The sequence below is a fragment of the Dioscorea cayenensis genome, unplaced genomic scaffold, assembly GCF_009730915.1.
Source record: "Dioscorea cayenensis subsp. rotundata cultivar TDr96_F1 unplaced genomic scaffold, TDr96_F1_v2_PseudoChromosome.rev07_lg8_w22 25.fasta BLBR01001015.1, whole genome shotgun sequence".
In the NCBI taxonomy this organism is placed as follows: domain Eukaryota; kingdom Viridiplantae; phylum Streptophyta; class Magnoliopsida; order Dioscoreales; family Dioscoreaceae; genus Dioscorea; species Dioscorea cayenensis.
Window position 1 is genome coordinate 1 of NW_024087406.1, and position 21,510 is coordinate 21,510.

Below are 21,510 nucleotides of genomic sequence, written 5' to 3' on the forward strand. Positions count from 1 at the left end.
CAAATATGCTTGTATCCTGACATATTATCATTAAGAAGAATACAACATATATAATAACTTAGCCAATGGAAGTTTTTACCAGTACAAGGGGAATTTCAACTGCAGAGAAACTAGTTTAGAATACAACAGATATAATAACTGCAAAGAATTAGCAATCAAACTTGAGAAGAAAATTTGTTTTCATCTCAAAACCTTGTGATCAATTTGCTCTTGTAATGAGAACCTTCTTCCATGTTGCCAATCCTGGTATGATAAAAGAAATCAGGTACAACCACACATCCTCATCTCAAAGTCTAAAAGTCGAAGACAAAAATCACATAGATATTAAATGAGTTACTCATTATGAAAACATATAAGAAAGAGAAAATTAGTACCTGTTGTAACACCATCCACCAACAACATTGATCTCAAAGCTTCCAACTAGGTAACCTAGCTGCATGTGCATTCCACTTATTTATTAGCCATATAACTAAAAAATTAAGTAGTTCTGAGGTAGGGGTGGACTGAAAAATTGATGTTGATTTGCTTCACCAGCTTTAGATATGCTCACATCAAAAAATATCATACATGTTATGCTATGCCTACTTTCAAAAACTTCTACAGTTATTCAAACATTTAGTAACAACTTCATTAGATCGCATCACCATATATTTATTCATCACTCTAAAAATCCACTTAGTAAACTTAGTAGTTCATAGTATCTTTTAAAGATTTATAACGTTGACAAATACTCTTCACAACTGCAATCTAATAATACATTTTGTAAACTAAACAACTTTTGCCATATTTTAAAGGAAGTAATAACGAATTGGAAAGGAAGTAATAACAAACTGAAAGTTTCTTCATTATATATGATACCTAGTGTTACCAGAACGAGATGAAATTTCATTAAAGCTCTTGATTCAGCATGGTAGTTTCGATCATAGTCAAAAGCAATTTCAAGTATTCAATAAATTTCAACAATCATGCATCAGAATAAGCCCAATAAAAAAAATTCACAGAATAACAATCTTAAAATAAACCAAATCAGACCAAAAAGTGCTTGGAAACACAGAGCATCTATATAGGGCGAACCTGATTTCAAGGCGAGCCGAGACTCTCCGACAAGGGCACCAGAGAGGGGAACGGCGGTCAGGAGCAGAGGCACGAGAGAAAATAGGGCAGCGACGACTGCGACAAGGGCACATGACAGAGGGAAGCGGCTACCAGGATCGGGGCACGACAGAGAAGGGAGCGACTGCCGGGGACTCGTGTCGCAAGAGAGAGGGAAGCGGCGGCTAGGAGCGGGGTGTAAGAGAGAGAGGAGCGGGGGAAGTGGCGGTCGGGAGATGGGGTGCAAGAAAGAGAGAAGTGGGGGAAGCGGCGGCCGGGAGCGGGGGTGCAAGAGAGAGAAGTGATGGACGAGAGAGAGAGAGAGAAAATGTCTCTCATTTTGTTAAAATTTTTTATTTTTTAAAATAAAAATAAATAAATGATGAGAGAGAACCGCTGCCAAGTCACCAGCCACATTAGTCGTGTGACTGGTTTGTGTGAGCGGTTCGCTCTATATAGCATTACTCTTATGCTTTATGGATAAAGAGGTATTTTCAATATTTGTACCTGAATTAGATGCTCATCTATTGCCATATACACTATTATGTCATATTTCATAAAGTAAAAAATAATAATTATCTTTATGACAAGAATGACCAAGTCCCATTTTTTATCATAAGAATCAATTAATTAAAAGTACCATCAATTTTAAAATAAGTGTCAAGTATATGGATATCTTGTTTTCTTCAAATCTAGTTGAGTAATTGATGGAGAGCTTGGAGCTACCAACGAGGTTGGTCTAGGTGGTTAGATTCTTAGGGCCGCTTAAGCAAGTAATTTAAGTTTGAATCCTTGTGGATTTATAAAATCGCCACTGGGAGAGATCTATCCTCGTAAGAGGCTCTTAGTAATCTTTTTCAGATTAGTTTTGAGCTCCTGGTTTTTAAGATACTGGTTATCAAAAGACCAAATAAAAGATATTGGAGTTGGAATTAAGAAACTTCAAATCTTGAACTTGGGAAGTTGGAGTTGAGAGCTAAAATACTTGAGAACTAGAAAAAAAAAAAAAAAAGTTATGTAGTTTGGTGTGAAAAAATGGCTAGGGCTTATGAAGTATTTATAAAACACCCTCACAAGCTAACAATTCATAATTATCGGGGAAGGTAAAAAAAAAAATAAGTTACCTCTCAAAACAAAAAATACCCTTCTAACGAGTAGTTGTTGAAAAAGTTACAAATAAGTTTTTAATCATTTAAATAATAATTTAAAAAAAAGCCCAATTGACACCATTGCTAAAACAACATTAAAAATTTAATGAAGATTGAAGAGAACACAGTTTGGAAACTTTATTTTTGCTGATGATCATATTATCATTATTTGTAAATGGTTTGTTTTTTTTAATATTTTACTAACTCTAGAACATGGAATATTAAACAGGACCACATTACACGGCAGAACCACTAGTCTTTAATTTGTCCCACTAATTTTGGTTCATTAAAAAAATATGTTTGTTCATTAATTTTTTTTTAAAAATCAATGAAAATCTATTATTAAAATTCAAAATTTTAAAAAAATTAATATCAATGAAAATCTATTATTAAAATTCAAAATTTAAATTAAAAAAATATTTCAGTTTGATTAATATCAATAGAATTAAAGTGCCAATATAATTTTGATGAATGAATATTTGATAAATTAATAATTTCAATAATTTTTTTTTTCTAGTCCCAACTTAGGCGAACATACTAACTTAATAATTTCACTATATGTATAAAATAATAATTTTTTAAAAAACTTTTTAGGACCGATGAAAATATAAATTAATAATTTATAGATTATGATGAGTGTCTAAATATTTCAATATTTTGCTATGTATTTTATGTGCTTTCATGCAAATTTCTCCGAATCCGATGTCTTTTACCCCATATTTCTTTTTTTTTTTAATCTCAGAATATCAGAGGATCGCCTAGAGCATGAGTAAGCTTTATTTTGGCATGATATGAGCTTTTTGTATTGATTATGTTATGCTTTCTCACTTTGTGATGTGGAACTGGACTTCCAAGGCCAGCGGACATCTAGTGAACCTTGGGAGAAGAATTTGTATGGATGATGTTTATTTGTAATTGATTGTTTGGCTTCAATATATCGTCTTAATGTTCAACCTATAATAGATGGACTCCATAGGTTTTAATTTGTGAATTATACTTGTATTGTATAGCATGATGATTGTATGTATTAGGTCACACGATGATTGAAAGGGGATTCATTATACAGGTAAGTCAAAAGTTCTGAGTGCCAGTAGTTCCCCATGGGCATTAGGTTTAGTTCTTGTTTAGAGAGCATTAGAACTTTTTTAGCTAAGACTCCTAGTACCTAAACACATCATAAGGGTATATTCCGAATGGAGGAATCTGTATTGGATTGGTGCTACACCATTGAGATTCCAAGATAGTCGACTCTTGAGTGTAGCAAACCAAACCTAGCCAACAAAATATATAACATTTAAATTTTTTAGATTACTTTTATTTTTAAACTTTTTTTTTTAAATATACACCTAAAGTTATTTATTTATTTTATTTATAAACTAAATTCAATCTCATTTTTAAAGTACATATTATACCAAACTAAAGTACATATTATATTTGGTATATTTATCTCATGTTATAACAAGTAATTTTGTTTTTATGTTGAAAAAATTTGCTGATTATACAAAAGTATAAAAACTTCCCCTAAATTACTGAATATTCATTTATCAATAAATTAATAAATTATTTATTTGTTGATAAATAAATAATCTCTATAAAATAATACTTTTTTATCCCAAAAATATTATTTTAAATAAATTTTACTATATATATATATATATATTAATTCATGTCGCATTAAGAGCCATGTCACTTCTAAGTATAAGCATGAAAATAAAGAAAATTAAAAGATTGTATTCTACCTTCTAAAAAATAAAAAATATAAATATTTTAACAAAATACAAAACCTAAAATCATCTTTTCCCCTTCTATTATTTATTTATTTATTAAATACCAATAGGCCAGCAACCGTATTTCAACTCATAGGTTACTCCAAACGCTAACATAAAATTCAAAATCTTTTAACACATACGTTTGAATTGCTCATACAAACATCATTAAATTAACACAACCTATCTTTAATGTTTTTGCAATAGCATATACCACAATTCCCCACAAAATAAGAGCTCCAATTTTTCTCCTAATAAAAAAAATTTTAAAAACCAAAAAAAGAAGAAATGATACAAATGCTGCTTTATTCATTAAGGAAAGACTGAATTGGATAGTATGAGAAACATTTAGGGAGGCACAACACAAACGATGAGCTAAGGAGCGAGAAAAGTAAAAACTCCGCCAACCTTAAGGTTATCATATAGAATACGGATACGGATAAAAATATTATGAAGACACTTGTATATTTCTAGTCAGGACTGTACTGCCAGCCTCTGGAGATGCTCACAGAATACTTGAAGGCTAACATCATCGGTGAATATAATATCGGAACCTGGAGTGACCTCATGAGCAGAATTGTATGTAGCTGATGGATTCAATTTTGCCAGCAGAAATCTTGCCTGCAGACAATTTTCCAAGCTATGTCAGTAACAAGAAGTCACAGATGTTAATAAACCGGCCACAGTTTAAGAAGGCGGATTGGTCTAGATCGGAGAAATTACAACTGATAAAAACATTAACTTGAGTACACCTGTTTTCATCTTTAATGATCTCGTAGTTCTCTTATTTAGACATGGAATTTTTTTTTCTTGTTTTCCTTTCGAAAATTGGAAGAAGGAATAGAAAAAAACATAGCTACTAAGTTGATTTGAAATGTGGCATGACAGCACAGATCACATACCTGAGAGCCATGTTGATCACAAATAACTAATCTAGGGACAGGGAACCGATCTTTGATGATCATCTGGGCATCATCTTGGGGAGCTTGCAACAATTGTGCAAAGGCCTGTGGATGAAAAAACGAAGATCAAGATCAAAGATGAAAATTTATTTCTGCAAAATATCTCATAAACTCAGGAGATTATGGTTATAAAACCAAAGAAAAATGCTGGAATATAGGACTGATAGAACTCAAGAGCAAAAGCAAAAACTGGGTAAACTTCACTTTTACACTCCGTTTCAAAAATTGTTGCTTAAATTGACAAAGCCAAAACATGAAATACGAATTGACAATTTAACCAATCCAGTGATGCAAAGTTATATTAATCAAAATAATTTGAAGAACTTCAGCCCACAAGATACCCCTTTTGAAAGAAATTGATAAGTATATCATACAACATCTGTATTGACTTGTCAACAACCTAAAGATACAGTTTTCAATGAAAAATAAATACAATACACAAATTAAATCAAACTAAGGTGACTCGTCGTAAATCAAACATATTAACTGGACTCAATTCAACCCAAAAGGTTAAGCTCATAGGAGAGAACTGCACTAACATATTTAGGACTACTAATTACTCTAACACATCCCTTTATACGTGGCATTGTATCTTTAGAACACCATGCTGCAAACAAACTTACTCTAACCTGGCTCTAATAAAATGCAAGAAGCCAACCGAACACATTATCTATGATAAATTCAAACCTTAAAGCTATATAGTTAATATAATGAGAGACCAAATTTATATATTGAAACCCAAACTCACTAAACGGATTTGGGACTCATAGTTACTTCACAAACTTCTACAACTAAGCATTCCAAGCTGTATCATAAGCATGTTGGAACTAAGAATTCAAAATTCCAATTTTGACAATGCAAAGTACTGATTCCACATTCCGTGCATTATGTCTAATATGCAATCGATAAAATAACCCCAACATATACCAAAGGCATATCTTACCAAAAAGAAAGTAGCATAAAACTAAATACTGAAACTAATTGCTTCATTATGGAAAGCAGATCAACAGATAAATACTGAAACCAATAGTTGTTACACATCCAAACTAATTTACCTATCTTTCCATATTTTCTCACAGTTCTTGGCTAGAACTAAAAAGCATTTTTCTCCCAAGTGATAGTTGCAAGGACATGCAATACTAATTTATGAACTAAAATACTTTCAACATCCATGGAGAGATTTAGACCTCTACAGGACCATAGAAAAAACCTACAAAATTAACCATTTTATACATAAAATTCTTATAGAACATGATGAATTCCCACATATAGATCTCATGCAGATGTAGCATTGAACCAAATAATCCCAAGAGTAACATGGATGCCAACTGAAGCAAATACTACGAAATATAACAAAAGAACAGAAATATATATATATATATATAACAAGAACAGAAAATTTGGGCTTGTCCCCATAGCATTCAAATAAAAACGTTTGCAAATAACAAATCCACATCTAATGGAAATAATTATATTTAATGCACACTCCTTTTCTTTTACCTGCACAACAATATATGGTGAGTGGTAAATTATTAAGTCAAACAATCTTACAAACAAAATCATGGTTCAGTTAAAGAAAAACAACTGTTTGTCCTCTTTAAGAAAATGAATAATGGTCTTTTTTGCCACTAGAAAGACTGGAAAGGGTCTAATATCTCAGTGTCTTAGAATCATTATGGTGCTACATCTAAAACTATTAACTAACAGCTGGAGAAATAAAGCAAGGATAATAATACAAGTCGGCAAGTATACACAAGTCATCACTCTAGTATAACACTTAAAAATTAACTCATAGGAGGTACAATTAATGATTAACATCATCTGTCAATACAACCAATGAAAATCTAGTTAAGAATTTATAAACCAAGTTACCTGATGCTCTGACTGATTCTGATAACCCATATTACGCCATTGAGCAATTGTCATTCCATGAAAAATAACAAGACTAAAATAAGCATCAAGCAGGAGTATACGATCTGAAGCTATAGAAGCTACATCCAACAACGCGGGTGAAGGAGGTGCATTAAAAGAATATGACAGCAATGAAGGCTGGATCATCACAACTGAATTGGTGACACTCTCACGGTTCAATAGCATCCGGAAGTAAGCAGTTTCATCAGGACTATTATTAAAAACCTGCAGTAACAAGGTCAAAGGGAGTTTTATGGGAGTGATTTTAGTTAAAAGAAAACAATAATGGATCCAATCCCACCTGTACAAACTGTGACCTCCTGAGATTAAACATAAACTGGGGGAATATTGAGAAATTCGGATTAATAGTAAAGGTAGAGGGATCATCTTTCCGATAATCACCAAATCTTGAGCAAAGTCGTATGAGAGATCTATCCAACCAACGAGTTGCATCAAATTCTTCCTGGGGAAAAAAGGAAGGAAAGCTTATTTCATCATCTTAATACTATCTGCATTGTGTAAAATTTAGGCAAAATGAGCATGGGGTACAATTTAGGCAAAACGAGGCACATTGGTGAAAAGGAGAAGTTAAACAAGATGATAAGCATGGGATTATGTTGCACAAGCACAAAGTGCAGAAGAATACCTGATCATACATCAGAAACACGAGAACTTTAACTAATAAAAAGAAATATACAAATTCATATGATAAGCATGAAATTGGTGAACTCATGATGGAAAAGCAGCATTTGCTAGGAAAAAAAAAGTTTTTTAGCATTATGTCTAAATATGGTTCTAAAAGAATTAACTAACCTCCATCTCCATTTTCAAGGAAATGAATCTTGCAAGCACAACAGCTGCAGTTTCCTGGTCAAAACCCTCAACCAATTCCTGAGAAAGGATCATTCAGATCATGAATGGACTAATCATAAAAGTACAATACATAAAGTAAAACAGAGAAACTTGAAAAAAAGATAGAACACATGTTTTATCAATAAAAGATCATGTTAACTGGCGCTGACATAAGTGTCAGGTATCAGAACGATGAAAAAAAATAAAGATTTTCAATTTGACATATGTATCATAGGCCTATATTTAGCAATATATAGTTTAACTTTATGTTTCTAAATTGATTTATTAGATCAAGATCCAGTTAACAATAACTGAGTAAATGCTGAACAAGTTCTGGTTTAAAACTTCAGCGTATTGATTTGAAGTACCAATGAAGTAAATTGAGGATATGCTAATTTGGATACCATACGATGGAATCCCAAAGCAATGTATTAAGAACTGCCAAAGCTTAATGGGGTTGATTTGAAAGTAATAATAGTTTATTGAGCAGCTTTAGGCCTTTCAATCATTCGAATCCTAGTTTCTTTTAAATGGATCAAATCTCGTAATATGACACGTGATAAAAAGAATAGGACAAATTTCAAATCTCTTATCTTTATTAGCATGGTGACTAACATCTGCCATCAATTGGATGAAATACCCATTCAAATGGCCTAGTTAATTTCTGATGGTCTGCCTGGTCCTTGTTATAGTATTATTATATTTGTACAAGGTCAAATAACAAACTACTTATCTGTTTTAAATTTTATATCATAGAGTTGTGGCCCCCTTCTAACATCTCAGACAAGTGTCTCCATCTATGTCGTCAGGCCATTTCTATTCACTCCTTGGAGGAAACTCTAGAAAGAAACTAGCTATCACTAAAATTTAATGAAATTCAAACCTTCTTTAAATTTCAGATGAATTTAACACCTTATTTCAAGTTGTATTAAAAGCTCAGGGTTTCTAAGTAGTTCATGGTTAATCAAAAAGATCGCTCACACTACAATTATTCTACATCTATATTAGCTTTTTCAGCTGTCATAATTTTTTACATTATGCAGAACAGATTTTTCCAAATAAATTTTAAATTTTAGTGTTAAGTGAAATGGCGTATAGCAAAAAAAGAAAACACAAATAAAGGAGTAGATCATAAACGCGGGTTCTTATCATTCCATACCTCTTTGTTGATCGAGCCATCCACCCATTTTCTGGTGATAGTTGTAACCCTTAGTCTCATGTGACCCTCTGCATTTTGATAGCTAAACGCAAATTGAAATTTAGTTGTAATATGCGCGAATCACTTTTCCAGATACAACACACATAGTGCATAAAAACTGCATAACTGCAAGTAGAACAGAACCTTGTCATGAACTGTATGTACAATTGTTGGTTGGTGATGCCCTGTTGGTTTGACCGTTCACTGGGTGATATATCAAAGAAGACAGTCAAAGAAGTACTACTGTCGAGTCCACACATTTTCCATGATGTTGTGTTTCCTTGTCCTATGACTGTATCAGCACAAAGAGCTCCCTTCTGCAAATTTAATAACAGCAAGAAGCATAATATCATAACATATCCTGTGTGACATCAAGATATATGTTACAAAAGTATGAACAAGGGTATAAATGACAACCTTTTCCAAAGACGTACATGGCCCAATTATCCCCTGAATTTTGATGTCTTTTGAACAGTTAATGTCAAGCGTCCCACTGGAATAAAAAAGGAATTCAAACATTAAATGTCTCAGGTTAACATATTAGTGTCCAAAAATTTTCCCATATGAACATATGCTTTTGAAAATGATTAAAAAACTGTCATACTAAAACTTCATATAATGGACACTAATAGGTCTTGTTTATTTCAAGCTGATGTGTGACCAAACAAGACCAAATATTGGCCTAAATATCAAGATTTCATGTCCATTCTTCATACACATCTGATGTGTGACCAAACAAGACCAAAGGAAACTGAAATCATAGACAAAGAAGCTAATTTATTGTGCAACATAGACCTCTATTCCGCCTATATCATGTTAATAGAGGTGCCAATTAATATTTTGTAGCATACATGAAGGGGAGGGAAAATCTAAGAGCTAAAATAAGAATACCTGCAAGATAAAAATGAATCTTCCCAACATAAAATCATCAGTTGATCCAGTCAGCTATCCAACAAATGCTATAGTTATAAGTTTGCAATGCATGCATAATTTGGTGGATTTGTAAATTTTGGAATTTGGGATCAAGGATTAGTTCGAATAACTTTTAACTTTTTTTATAAACTTATGTCACATTTTTTTTAATTTCTTCATGATTTCAATTTTTTGTAATTTCAAAATGAATAATTTCCAAATTATATGTAAAATGCACAAATATGAGTAGACTTCACCACCAAAAAAAAAGGAGAAGAAGAAAGGAGAAATTCAGACAACAGTTCAAATGCTCAAAATTCACTAGCTATTCATGCTGCGAGTGAGAAACAAGAAAGCACATGATTTCAGCCATTCCCACAGGTGCTTTTCCAAATGGCCACAAAATATCCATTCTGAAGGCAAAGTTTCTGATTATCCGGTAGCTTAAACAAGTGCCATTATATTATATCTTTAAAGCACATATTAATAAGATACATAAATTACTTTGAAAGGTTTTGTTGGTTATAAGGACTCATGAAATAAAACCATGCTCATGGGCAAGACCAGTTTAGCAGATAGCTTCAAGAAGTACCAAAAAAATGCACTTCATAGCAAGACATTCAATCATAAAAAATACTTTGCTAATTAGCTCTTGACAATCCCACCACTCTTCTAAGACATTGGAATCTTTGATCTAGTCCAAGAATATGTTCTCTTAGCTCAACCATTTTATGTTAAAGATACATAAAATATGATATCAAATGAATATTTTTCTTTATGAGAAATAGTCATAGCGTGAGCCCATGAAAAATAATCTTAATGAGCTCCCCAAAAGGCAATCCTCATTTCTTAATTAGGACAGCAATTTTTTAACAGCACATTTGTTAACCTCTGGAGTAACCATAATGACCCATAGCATAATGAATCATGCAGCCAATCTCAATCTAATGGTCACATGAGTGTGAATGCTGATTCTACATAAAGTAACTTCAATGTTTAAGGTAATTCTGGTGCAAATTGCAGTTATACCAAACATAATATAATTTGACGAATTCACTAAAGATCAATAAACTATATTTTCTCATTCAATAGCTTATCAAATCTCGGTTAACAAAATGTACCTGACATTAAGTATTTAGGTTCATAGGCATTTGCTCAGTCATGTGTGCTCCCAAAGAATGAATATGAACTGGATCTCATTTAAATGTGCAATTAACAATTTATAAGGTAAACAACATAAAAGATAACAAATATCATGACCAAACTCTCTTTTCTTTTCTTTTGCTAAAAAAATTTTCTGACAGGTTTTTGGGTGTATATATATATATATTAAAGCAAAGGCCAAGATCTAGCATGAATTAAAAAAACTTTAGTCACATGTATAGGAAGTGCATATGCAAGTACAATTGGAGGGTTGAAATCCAACCTACACAGGTTGCTTAATATCATGCACATGTGCAAGTAAATATAGAGGGTCAAAATAGTACTTCCACATGATGCTTGATTACACAGATAAAATATAGACTCACTTGAAAGAAAGACCAAGAGAATGTTCGCCTTTCTCAAAAATTCTTTTAAAGGAATCTTTAAAAACTGCATGGCCAAAACTTTCAGCTAGGACAGCAAGACCACCTGTTCTCTCAACAGCAACTTTCATTTCAGCAACCCCAACCTAGAATTATAATTGGAAAAGGAAAACAACAGATACAGTAGTAATAGTTAACTCATTATGAAGACCGAAACAATGCAGATTAATCTGTAAGATAGGTTTGGCATTCACAAATTAATACATTTAGAAAAGAAAGTCAGTAGTATGTTTTCCAATTGAAGGATACATTCCCAAGCTTCGGTTTAACACTATCTTGAACCCAACTGACAAGAACTTTAGATATTAGAAGAATTATGTGAATTTCTCAAGGTATATTAAAGAAAAGATCCTAAACAACAACAAGTTGTTCATCTGTTTCTATTTTAGCTCAGTGAGAGAGAGAGAGAGAGAGAGAGAAAAGGCCCTGCCCAATCTTCTTGCATCAGGCTATGTGGAATTTACCTTTTATAAACTGGCCTGATTCTTATAGCAACCACACTGCATGCAGCTATATCCACAATATTGAAAAAGGCCTCTTACAAATCCTATCAATGCATCATTAGATTGTGGATTTCCTATCAAAAACAAATATAACAATAGTTTTATAGCTGGGCTCAACTACCGAACTAGACCAGAGCACTGCCCCATTCGTCATACACTTCTAAGAATGCTAGAGAAGATATCCAAGTTTCAAAACTCATTTACTTAAATTATGACATCTGCAAAAAAAATTATTTTCTCCCAACAATGTAGTTTGAGTGATTAAGATAATATATGATTAAGATCTTAGGTATCACTAAGAAAAGAAAATAAAGAATAGGTTGCTAAACTTCATGAAACAGTTGTAAATATCCAATGGCTTTCACAAACAAGGGACAGTGCTCAAATGGATTTACGAAGACCCAGGCAAAGAAAGAAAATAATGCAAACCACACTTCCCAGGCATATTCAGAGGAGACATGCTAATCAAAGAGATCAAAGGATGTTCGATGCAAGGGTACAACCATGGCTGGGCTAGTGGATTGCCGGCTCAAAGATTGAGTAATTTGAAAGAAATCAACATGAAAGAAGAAAATAATCACAAAAAACAACGGTGGATGAGGATTATTTTATTTTGGCAATTTTTATCTCTTCAGGGCTTCAGCAAACAGCTGTGCCTTGCCATAAGGGTCAGGGAAAGCTTCTTCTCCATCAGATGAAATCTACAGTACCTATTAAATTCAACTCTTTTTCTTCCAACCTAAAAGTTACGCCTTGGTCCATTTTAACCAAAAGGTTTGTAAGAGATAGGGCCCATTCAACATAAATGATGAGTGTTTTCGTCGAGAAGACACAGGTAAAGGATAAAAGCATGTAAGACAATGCAATAATTTGGGTATGGTAGAATTTTCCTTATCATTGTTTGGCACCTTCCAAGAATTATGAATAACCCACACTTCACTCCATAATCTTTTATTCTTGATTTAACCAAATCCCATTCTATGAATGCCTTAGGCTTCCATTCTGAATTTCAAGATTCTTCCATAGTAGTTAACCTTAACCTGAATATCTAAAAATAAGATGAATTATCCTGCATGAGAGTGAATGACCCATAAAGTGCCTTACTGTTAAAATAAATAAATAATTAAATAATTAATTAATTAAAAAAAAAAAAGATACACCACATCTTTGACCTTTTATACTTTCTATAAGCAAACTACTTTGTTATTGTGTCAAATAACACAGTATATTTAGTTTTACAGGTTCTTGGGCATAGAAAGATTCATATTGAGCCTACAAGCTTTTCAATAGTTAGAACATCAACAAAACACCAGCTAATTGTCTAACATGATAGCTTAATCTAACAAATGAGTCCCAACAACAGTAAAGGATAGAGTCTTAATTCTAGGAAAATACTAAACAGATAGACCTTGGGAAAACTCACCCCATCAGAACTTGAACAAAAAAATTAGAGTGTTTTTGAACACAGAAGACAAGGATGGAAGAAGAAAAAGATACCTTAACATATTCAAGAGAACCACTTTTTCTTGCTAGTTAAATGAAGTTCAAATAGGCATCTTATGTTTCCACTCACTGCATTGATAATTAACTAGGATAACCATACAAACTAAGCCAGAGTCATAAATTCATTCTCTATAATCTAGCCCACCCACCACAGATTAAGTGATTATTTAATGTTTTGGATACTTTACGACTAAGTGCAAGTAAAGTTTAACCAAATGTAATTTAGAATATCAAATACTATAGGGTTTCTGAGAGTGATAATTTCAACATGGAGAAGTACTAGAGAAAAACCAAGATATGCAACCAATACATCAAAGCTTCATGGGATCATCTAGCTTATTTTATGGATGGAGATGTTCTCTAGATATGATCACCATAAAGTTAGGATTCAAGAAAGTTCATCAAGTAGAGCGGAGCAAGTTTGGAAAACTCTGAGGGGTGAGACCTGGCAAAGTCAAATTAACATATAAACACCATCAATCTCTTTTCTAAAGGCTACGAAAAAACTTCGAGAACATAGTTAACATTCATAAATTATCCAGTTCAGAATAATACATTGCTCATGCTTTGTACATGTAGAATGGGCAAGTTCAACATTGATGAATTGTTTCTATAATCACTAGTCTATGACAACAGAAGCTTTTATACACAAATTTTATCACCAAAATTACAGTTTACGCAGTTTTCAAGAGCGATATTCCCTGTTTGGAAAGAAACAAACTGTCTTATTGAGACAGCAAGCTTTCTAAATAGAAATTCTCTCATAAACAACAAATCACTGATTGAAACCTTTTAGGTTAATATTTTGTTAAGAAAAACAAATATATAAATTTTGTAATGTAGTAAAACTGTAAAATGAGGCATTGCTCCATTTAGTCACACACACACACACAAACAAACTGCATATTTACCCTGGCTGAGCAATAACAACAATAAAAGATGTGTTATTGGCATGAATCAATATGGAGATGCAAAATAGATAACCAATGGCGCCAAACCTGATCAAGGGCAGAAGCAAACACATCTAGCACATGACCCTGGCTAACCAGCTGCTTGGCAAGATTTTCATAAAATTTGATAGCTTTGTGGAAATGAGGAGCAGCATCCTTATCAAGATCTTTATGGGAACGCACTGGTTCAGATAAATCTTTGGACACAATCTGAAAAAGATAGATAAATTATTACATAAAATACTTTTTGCGTTTGAATAATATGAGAAAATCTTAAATGAGAAAGAAACCAAACTAGCTTTCAGATTATTCACAATCAATTAACAAAAAAAATTATTAACGAAAGTATGAGTGTGAAGAAAATGAGAAAGAACAGAATTAAATCAGAAAAATGAACAGCAAAGTCCAATATGAAAATTAATAAACAAACTTTATTCCTTTTTCAAGTCACATTTGTTTAACAGGTAGAATCACTAACATGTGTAAGATGTTGAAAGATTTTATAAAAAAGCCCAATCAATAAATAAGCCAAAATGATCAAATAGATCAAGGATTATAAAATTAATGCAATACATAAAAGCAACAATAATCAAAATTACAAGGGTATCTTCAAGGAAGTCACTTAATGTATGCATGAATACGAGTTTGTAACATATGGTGATATCATCCAAAATCGCTCTCATAGATTTTCAAAGAAAATGCTTTTTATGCATTCATTTTGTTGCTGCAATGGTCCTTCATAACCCAACTTTTGAAAACATGAAAATCATAGCTTACTCAACAACCTCAGGGATCTATCCTTCAATTTTAAAAGGATTAACATGACCACAAAAACTCCAATTGAGCTTCTCTTTTTAATCCAAGCAGCTGTAATTCTACAAAAGACATTTTACTTAGTCTCCACATCCTTTTGAATAATGAACTCTGTCTGCTAAAGCTATGGGTTTCGGTATTTCCTATACCTAGTTCCAACCCATCAATCTGCTAAAAGAACCCCGATTGGTGTTTATACATTTATGAGACTTGAACTCTACATGTTCTGTCTAAATTATATCTTAATCCAAACATCAAGATTTAAACTAGTGTCCATAACTCAAATCTGTTATCTACTCATATTCTAATTTCATCAATTGCTAAAATCATGTGAAAGTAGCTTATAACATGTCAAGAGATTTCCTCAATTGATCCTGATCCAACAGGTTCGTCCATCATCATTGGAAACAAAGGATGACATTTCACAGCACTGCCATCTTGTTGAAATATAAAGGCCATTAACATGTCACTCTTGCATTAGCAATTCTTACTTCAAATATTTCTTAATTGGCCTATACTAAAAGCACTTCCATTTCTAAACCACTATGTTGCTTGCCTGGCTAGTTGCCTAACCTGAGCACCTAAAAATTAAAGAACAAAAACAAAAGAAATTGGAAAAGTCCAAGTCACAAAAAGAAGGTGCAGAACCCCCGGTAGTTTGCAAACAACGCAAATGAAATTTTGCTAGCCCTACACACCAGACATAATGAACTCTATGTAACATTTAGGAATGAGGAAAGCCTTACCATCCCAGGACCTTCTGTGCATGGCCCCCCAACCAAAGCTATAATCCGCGCTCCAGTCCCAGGCAAGCAAGCTCCCAACAAACCCGATGCAACACTCAGAGCAACACCAGTACACCTTCGTGCCCGGTTCCCAACCTCCACCGGCCACTGATCCGTCTGCAACTCATCTAACAACTGCAAACAAATACCACGAAACACAAAGATCAAATCTTTCACATAAAGCACTAATCAAAACCAAAGATCTTACTCACCAAATTGAGCTGGTACTCGCAATCCGAAGCTGGGAGAAGGAACCGATTAACAGACCCCGCAGGGTGCTGCTGCAACCCATTGGCATGTGCCGGTGCGCCCTTGGGGAAACCACGACCAGACAATCCAAGCTGATCCAAAATCTCCTCCTTAGAGATCTCCTTGGTGCCACGGAAAACATACACCTTGGATAGATCCGCAAAGCCCAACTCATGCAACTGCGCCTGCGTCCCAAACGTGACAAGCCCAACAAGCGCGTTCTCCGGCAAAAGCCCCAAAGCTTGTCTCATGGCGGACTTCAAGTAGGCAAGTTCCTCCTCGATGATGCAGGTGTCAAGGACGAAGAGGAAGACGGGAGGGGGAGGTGGAGGGGAGTGGGGGGCGGGAGGTGGGGCGTACTCCACAGTGGTGCACTGGGGATAGAGCTCGCCAGGGACATTGGATTCGGAGATAGCGTGGTAGTGAGGGGGGAAAACGTTGCGGGAAAAGCAGAGCGGGCAGGTCCAGATCCGATTGGAGAAGTCGACGGTGCAGAAGGGGTTAAGGGCGGTCGAGCAGGGGGGTTTGCAGCGGAGAGGGGTGTAGGGTAGGACGAGGACGTCGGGGTGGGTGCGGATCGGGGAAATGGAGGCAGCGATGGGGACGACGCACTTGGATGCCTCGACCTTGGAGCGAGGCCAGGTGTTCCAACTCATGCGCACGCCGTCGGGGCCTTCGGAGTCCGGCGAGGGGGCTCCGCCGTAGCCGGCGCCGGCGATGTCCGCGGCCGCCATTGTTGCGATCTCGATCTCTGCGGGGCTGAGCGAGAGAGAGAGAGAGAGATCGGTTTTAGTTTTGGTTTGGTTCTGGGATGTGTTGCTGGATTTTTTATTCTTTTGTTTTTCTTTTTATTTGCGTTTACACCCTTGTGAAAGACAGTAATTTCAACTTCTTTATTGTTTTTTTTTTTTGTTATCCTACTTGCAGGTAGGGATGTAAATGGGGCGAGAAATCCCTGCTCCACGGGGACCTGCCCCGGTGGGACGGAGATTACCCCAAAATAACCTCGCAGGGCGGGGAACAGAGGAAAACCCCTCCCCGCCTCGCTGAGCGGGGCGGGGGGAAAGCATTCCCCGTCCCACTACCCATGGGGATCCCGCGGGGATTCCCTCGATTTTTTTAATAATATAAATATATATATATATATATATTGAAAATAACTCATATGATTAGTTATTTATTTTTTTGAAAATAATTCAATATAAATATAAGATTATAAGGACCAAATATGTGGGTTTCAAAAAAATATATTTCTAGTATTTATTAATAATGTTTTAGACTTTTAGACTTTAAGTAATACTAGTATTACTCCCGTGTGATGTATGAATATATATATGAAAATTTTTAAAAAAATTTAATAATTTTTTTTATTTTCTATAGAAATTAAAGTAAAATTAAGATTAAATAAAATAAGCTAATTATCAACTTCAAAAATATAATATTTTTATAAAATTAATTTTTATTATATGATTATGAGATAAAAATAATAAAAAAATTAGTTTAAAATAATATAATTTAGTGGTATGTTATAAATATTTTAATATTATTAAAAATAGTATTGGTAAAAATTTCTATGAGAAATTGACAAGTGTCAAATAGGTTTTTAACTTTACTATATATATATATATATATATATATTGATATATAATTTTATTAGAATTTTATATAATAAAAATTGGCGGGGCTGGGGATTCCCCGACTCGTGGGGATCCCCTCAGGGGAGTGAGTGAGGATAATTTCTCCCGAGGGAATTTAGAGGCGGGGAATCCCCACCCGTGGGAAGCGGGGATGGGAGACGGGGATCCCATTCCCCGCCCCGCCCCGCCCTCGCCCCACTTACATCCCTACTTGCAGGCTTGTTGAAATTGAGATCCTTGATAGTGCCTTGGTATTTGGTCATCGATTGATCTGATTTGTGATGTTGGTCGCTTGATTAGATCTAGATGATTGTCTTATTTTGATACTTGAAGTTTTGGTACGATTGAAGAAAATCAGAAACATTAAATAATTTAATAATGATATAATAATAATGTATATTTGTGATATTATAAGTAATAACAAAAATTAATAATTGCTAAAATTGAATCAAATTGAATAATTATATATGAGAATTGGATCATAATTATTATTTATATGCTATTTCAACCCAAAAAAATTCATTTTGCTATGTTATCAATAAGTTTATTTATATATTTTAATACATATGTAATTTTTTTTTTACAGAGTATACTCACAACTACGGGCTTGTAATAGCTCTAATTCAACTTGAAATTTTGAGCTTTCGAGCTCAACTTGAACCTAGTTTTTCAAGCTCAAAGTTATTTGTGAGCCAAGCTTAGGCTAATTCAAGCTCAATAAAGTAACTATATATGTATATATGTGTGTATATATATATATATGTATATTACTATATTGATAATAAATTAAAGGCATTGGATCTCTAATCTAATTGCTCAAATTATACATATATCCTAAGAGCCTGCTTTATTATTTGGGGGTTTGAATGTAAGATAAACCCCATATTTGGGGAAATTCTGGTTTAAGAGAGGGTAAGGTTTTAGGAAACCACAAGTTTATCCCCATTTTTCAACCCTCTTAATTCGGGAGTTGAGAGGCTTTATAAATTTAATTAACCAAAATGGCCTTACACTTTCCAAAATGCTGTGTTACCCTTTATAATTAGACAACAAGCAATGAATACAGAAAAATAAAGCCTTATTGCATCTCAAATCCTTAAAGGACCCTATCAAAATCCCCCCAGAGCCGGTGAGCACCTCCTACTCCAAATTCTTCAAAATTACGGTGTGATCTAGAGAGCTATTGTTAGATGTTTATTTCTTAAATCCCTTCACTTATACTATGATTGTTCATTATAGGTTTTCTATATGTCTTTCAGTTTATGATGTTTAGAGTTGTTGCTGGATATTTAAGTTTATTTCAATAAATATCTCGGGATAATATTTTCTACCCCTTTTTTCATGGAGTGATAGTTTTGACTAAAAATCCCCTTTTTGAACTTTTATTTTAGATATAATAAAGGTGAAAAGTATGTGTGCCTTGCAAGGTTGATAGAGCCATTTAAATTTTTATTAATTCAACCACGCGCGTGTGTGTGTGTGTGTTTTATTTGCTACATTGTAGTTTAACGGTTTCCTTAATCAATTTTCATGGTAATGCAAGGCAATGCCATGCATTTTGTTATATCTCGCTTAATATATTATTCAAATAATAGAAGAGCACCTTGATCATCTTGATGCATTAATTCCATTAAGTATTAAGTACCATATGTTAAGTCAAATTAATCATTTACTAATAGCTAGGCAAAAAATCTTGCTTGTTAGTTTCCTATCCTCTAATGAAAATATCAACTACCTTCGGCTGAAGAATATCTAAAATCTTCTACTTTCCTTTTAAGTATGGTGGTTCATTTTTTAATAGGGAATTAAATAGTGTGATTTAGATTCTAGAAATAATAGTCACTTGATGCCTTATCATATGACCCCTATCTACAAAAGCCATCCTTGCAGTTATGGACTTTATCTTCAACAACATTGGTTGTTATGGGTTTCTACTTGTTTACCTCTCATTTGGTTCAAAGGGGAGGGGGAGGAGGGGAGTGAGGGGGAGTAAGGAGGAGAGGGGTAATCTATTTTTTTTTTTTTGTTTGGTTAAAAAGAGGAGTGAGGAGAAGTGAGGAAGGATGTAATGTGCATTTTACCAATATAACCCTTTTATATTAAATTGATCATAATAATTTTTTATACATCTAGGATTATTTTGTACAAATTTTGTTTATATTAATATTAATACTAGTAATAATATTATTTGTATAATAATATTATTAAATTAATACTACAATCATTAATTTTTTTATAATTTTTATATTATTATTATCTAAAAAAATATATTATTATTAATTTTAAATTGACACATTAAAAAAAGAGAAAATAAAAATAATATGAGGGAAAATTTGGTTTTAAAAAAGATAGTATGGTAATTTCTCAAATTGGTAAGTGGAAATTTGGTCTTTTTATATAAATCTAAGTTTAAATTTTTTTTGTTGAATAGCTCTACCCCTCCAAAAGACCCTGATTTCAAACTCCTTTTCATCTTTCCTTACTCCCCCAACCAAACTCACTTCACCCCTCCAAAAAACCCCAACCAAACAAGCCCTTAAGGTTGAGTCTACCAACTCAATTTCATTGGTCTCAAATGCTTCCTGAATCTTATTCCTAAGCCTTATATCTCTAAATCTCGAATTTGAGTTTGCTCTTGCATAGTCTCCTGTTTTAGTATTCCAATAAGCAGATGTCCTTATTTTTCTTGTGAACACCATGATAAATAAATTTTTGAGCTTGAGATCTTAACCGCAATAAAGTTCACATACAGTCATGGAGATCCACATGGAAGAGAATGAGCCATATGCCCCTTTTTCTGCTTTTTCATAAAATTTATTTAATAATAAATTTTATTTATTATATATATAGTAACCCCTCATTTTATGACTATTAATCCATTTATAAAATATGTTTTAATTAAAGTAAACAAAAGAAAGATATTTTGGAGATTTGATCCAAAATTTAAGGATTTAAATGTTATTTTTAAAAATCCACAATTTTAAAAGAGCCTACAAACTAATAGGAAAATAAAAATCAATAATAGCTAAATTATCCCTAGATCTAATTCTTTAGCTCTCTCTTGAAAATTGTGGGTTCCCTTCCCCTCTTTGCATTGACAATTCTCTCCACTCTCTCGCACTTGGTCTCATCTCATCATATCTAATTGCCCTTTACAAATTGAAACTATTTCTTCAAAGTAGGCTCCTTTTTTTTTTATCTTTCTTTTCCTTTATTGCTATTCGATCTCTCTTCAAAACTTCATCCTTTGTTTTTCTCTATTTTTGTATAATTTTGACAATTGTGACCAATTAATGATTTTGTTATTTGAAGAAATGCAATTTGTGAGTATTTTTTGTTTGAAGTATGCAATTACCCATGGAAAATCAATGTATAAATTTTCTTGGGAATCCCTAGATAAATTTAGCAAACAATTTGTCCTGAGCAATCCATTGCTAAATTTTCAAAAATTAAAACGGTAGATCCCTGGGTAATCCTCGTGTAATGTTTCCTAAGGATTATTTCCTAGGTAATTCATTAGTATTTGAATGCAACAACAATGAATAAATCCCAAGGCAATCCTTTACTAAATATACTTAGAGACAATTTGGCTTGGGGTAAGTAATGATATATTACCATGGTAACAAGATTACCGTGGTAATGA

The 21,510-nt window shown here is 33.4% G+C and overlaps 1 protein-coding gene across 1 annotated transcript; it reads right to left on the reverse strand.

The window, feature by feature from the left end:
- Positions 1-4,174: 4,174 nt before the first annotated feature.
- On the reverse strand, positions 4,175-17,026 carry LOC120255463 (protein transport protein SEC23-like). Its single transcript, XM_039263286.1, has 12 exons — positions 16,194-17,026; positions 15,943-16,116; positions 14,432-14,593; positions 11,371-11,513; positions 9,347-9,422; positions 9,074-9,246; positions 8,891-8,972; positions 7,693-7,770; positions 7,181-7,342; positions 6,841-7,104; positions 4,909-5,013; positions 4,175-4,627 (listed from the first exon to the last, which is right to left on the reverse strand). The coding sequence occupies exons 1-12, from the start codon at positions 16,962-16,964 to the stop codon at positions 4,481-4,483; spliced, it is 2,337 nt and encodes a 778-aa protein (XP_039119220.1). The 5' UTR covers positions 16,965-17,026; the 3' UTR covers positions 4,175-4,480.
- Between the last annotated feature and the right edge of the window lie 4,484 nt (positions 17,027-21,510).

Excerpts from the sequence above, each read along its gene's own strand:
- LOC120255463 (XM_039263286.1), bottom strand. The coding sequence starts at position 16,964 with ATGGCGGCCGCGGACATCGCCGGCGCCGGCTACGGCGGAGCCCCCTCG. Across the intron at positions 9,423-11,370 it reads TCTCTTGGTCTTTCTTTCAA|TGGGACGCTTGACATTAACT; the intron begins GTGAGTCTATAT and ends TTTTTATTCCAG. Across the intron at positions 5,014-6,840 it reads AGAATCAGTCAGAGCATCAG|GCCTTTGCACAATTGTTGCA; the intron begins GTAACTTGGTTT and ends TTTCATCCACAG.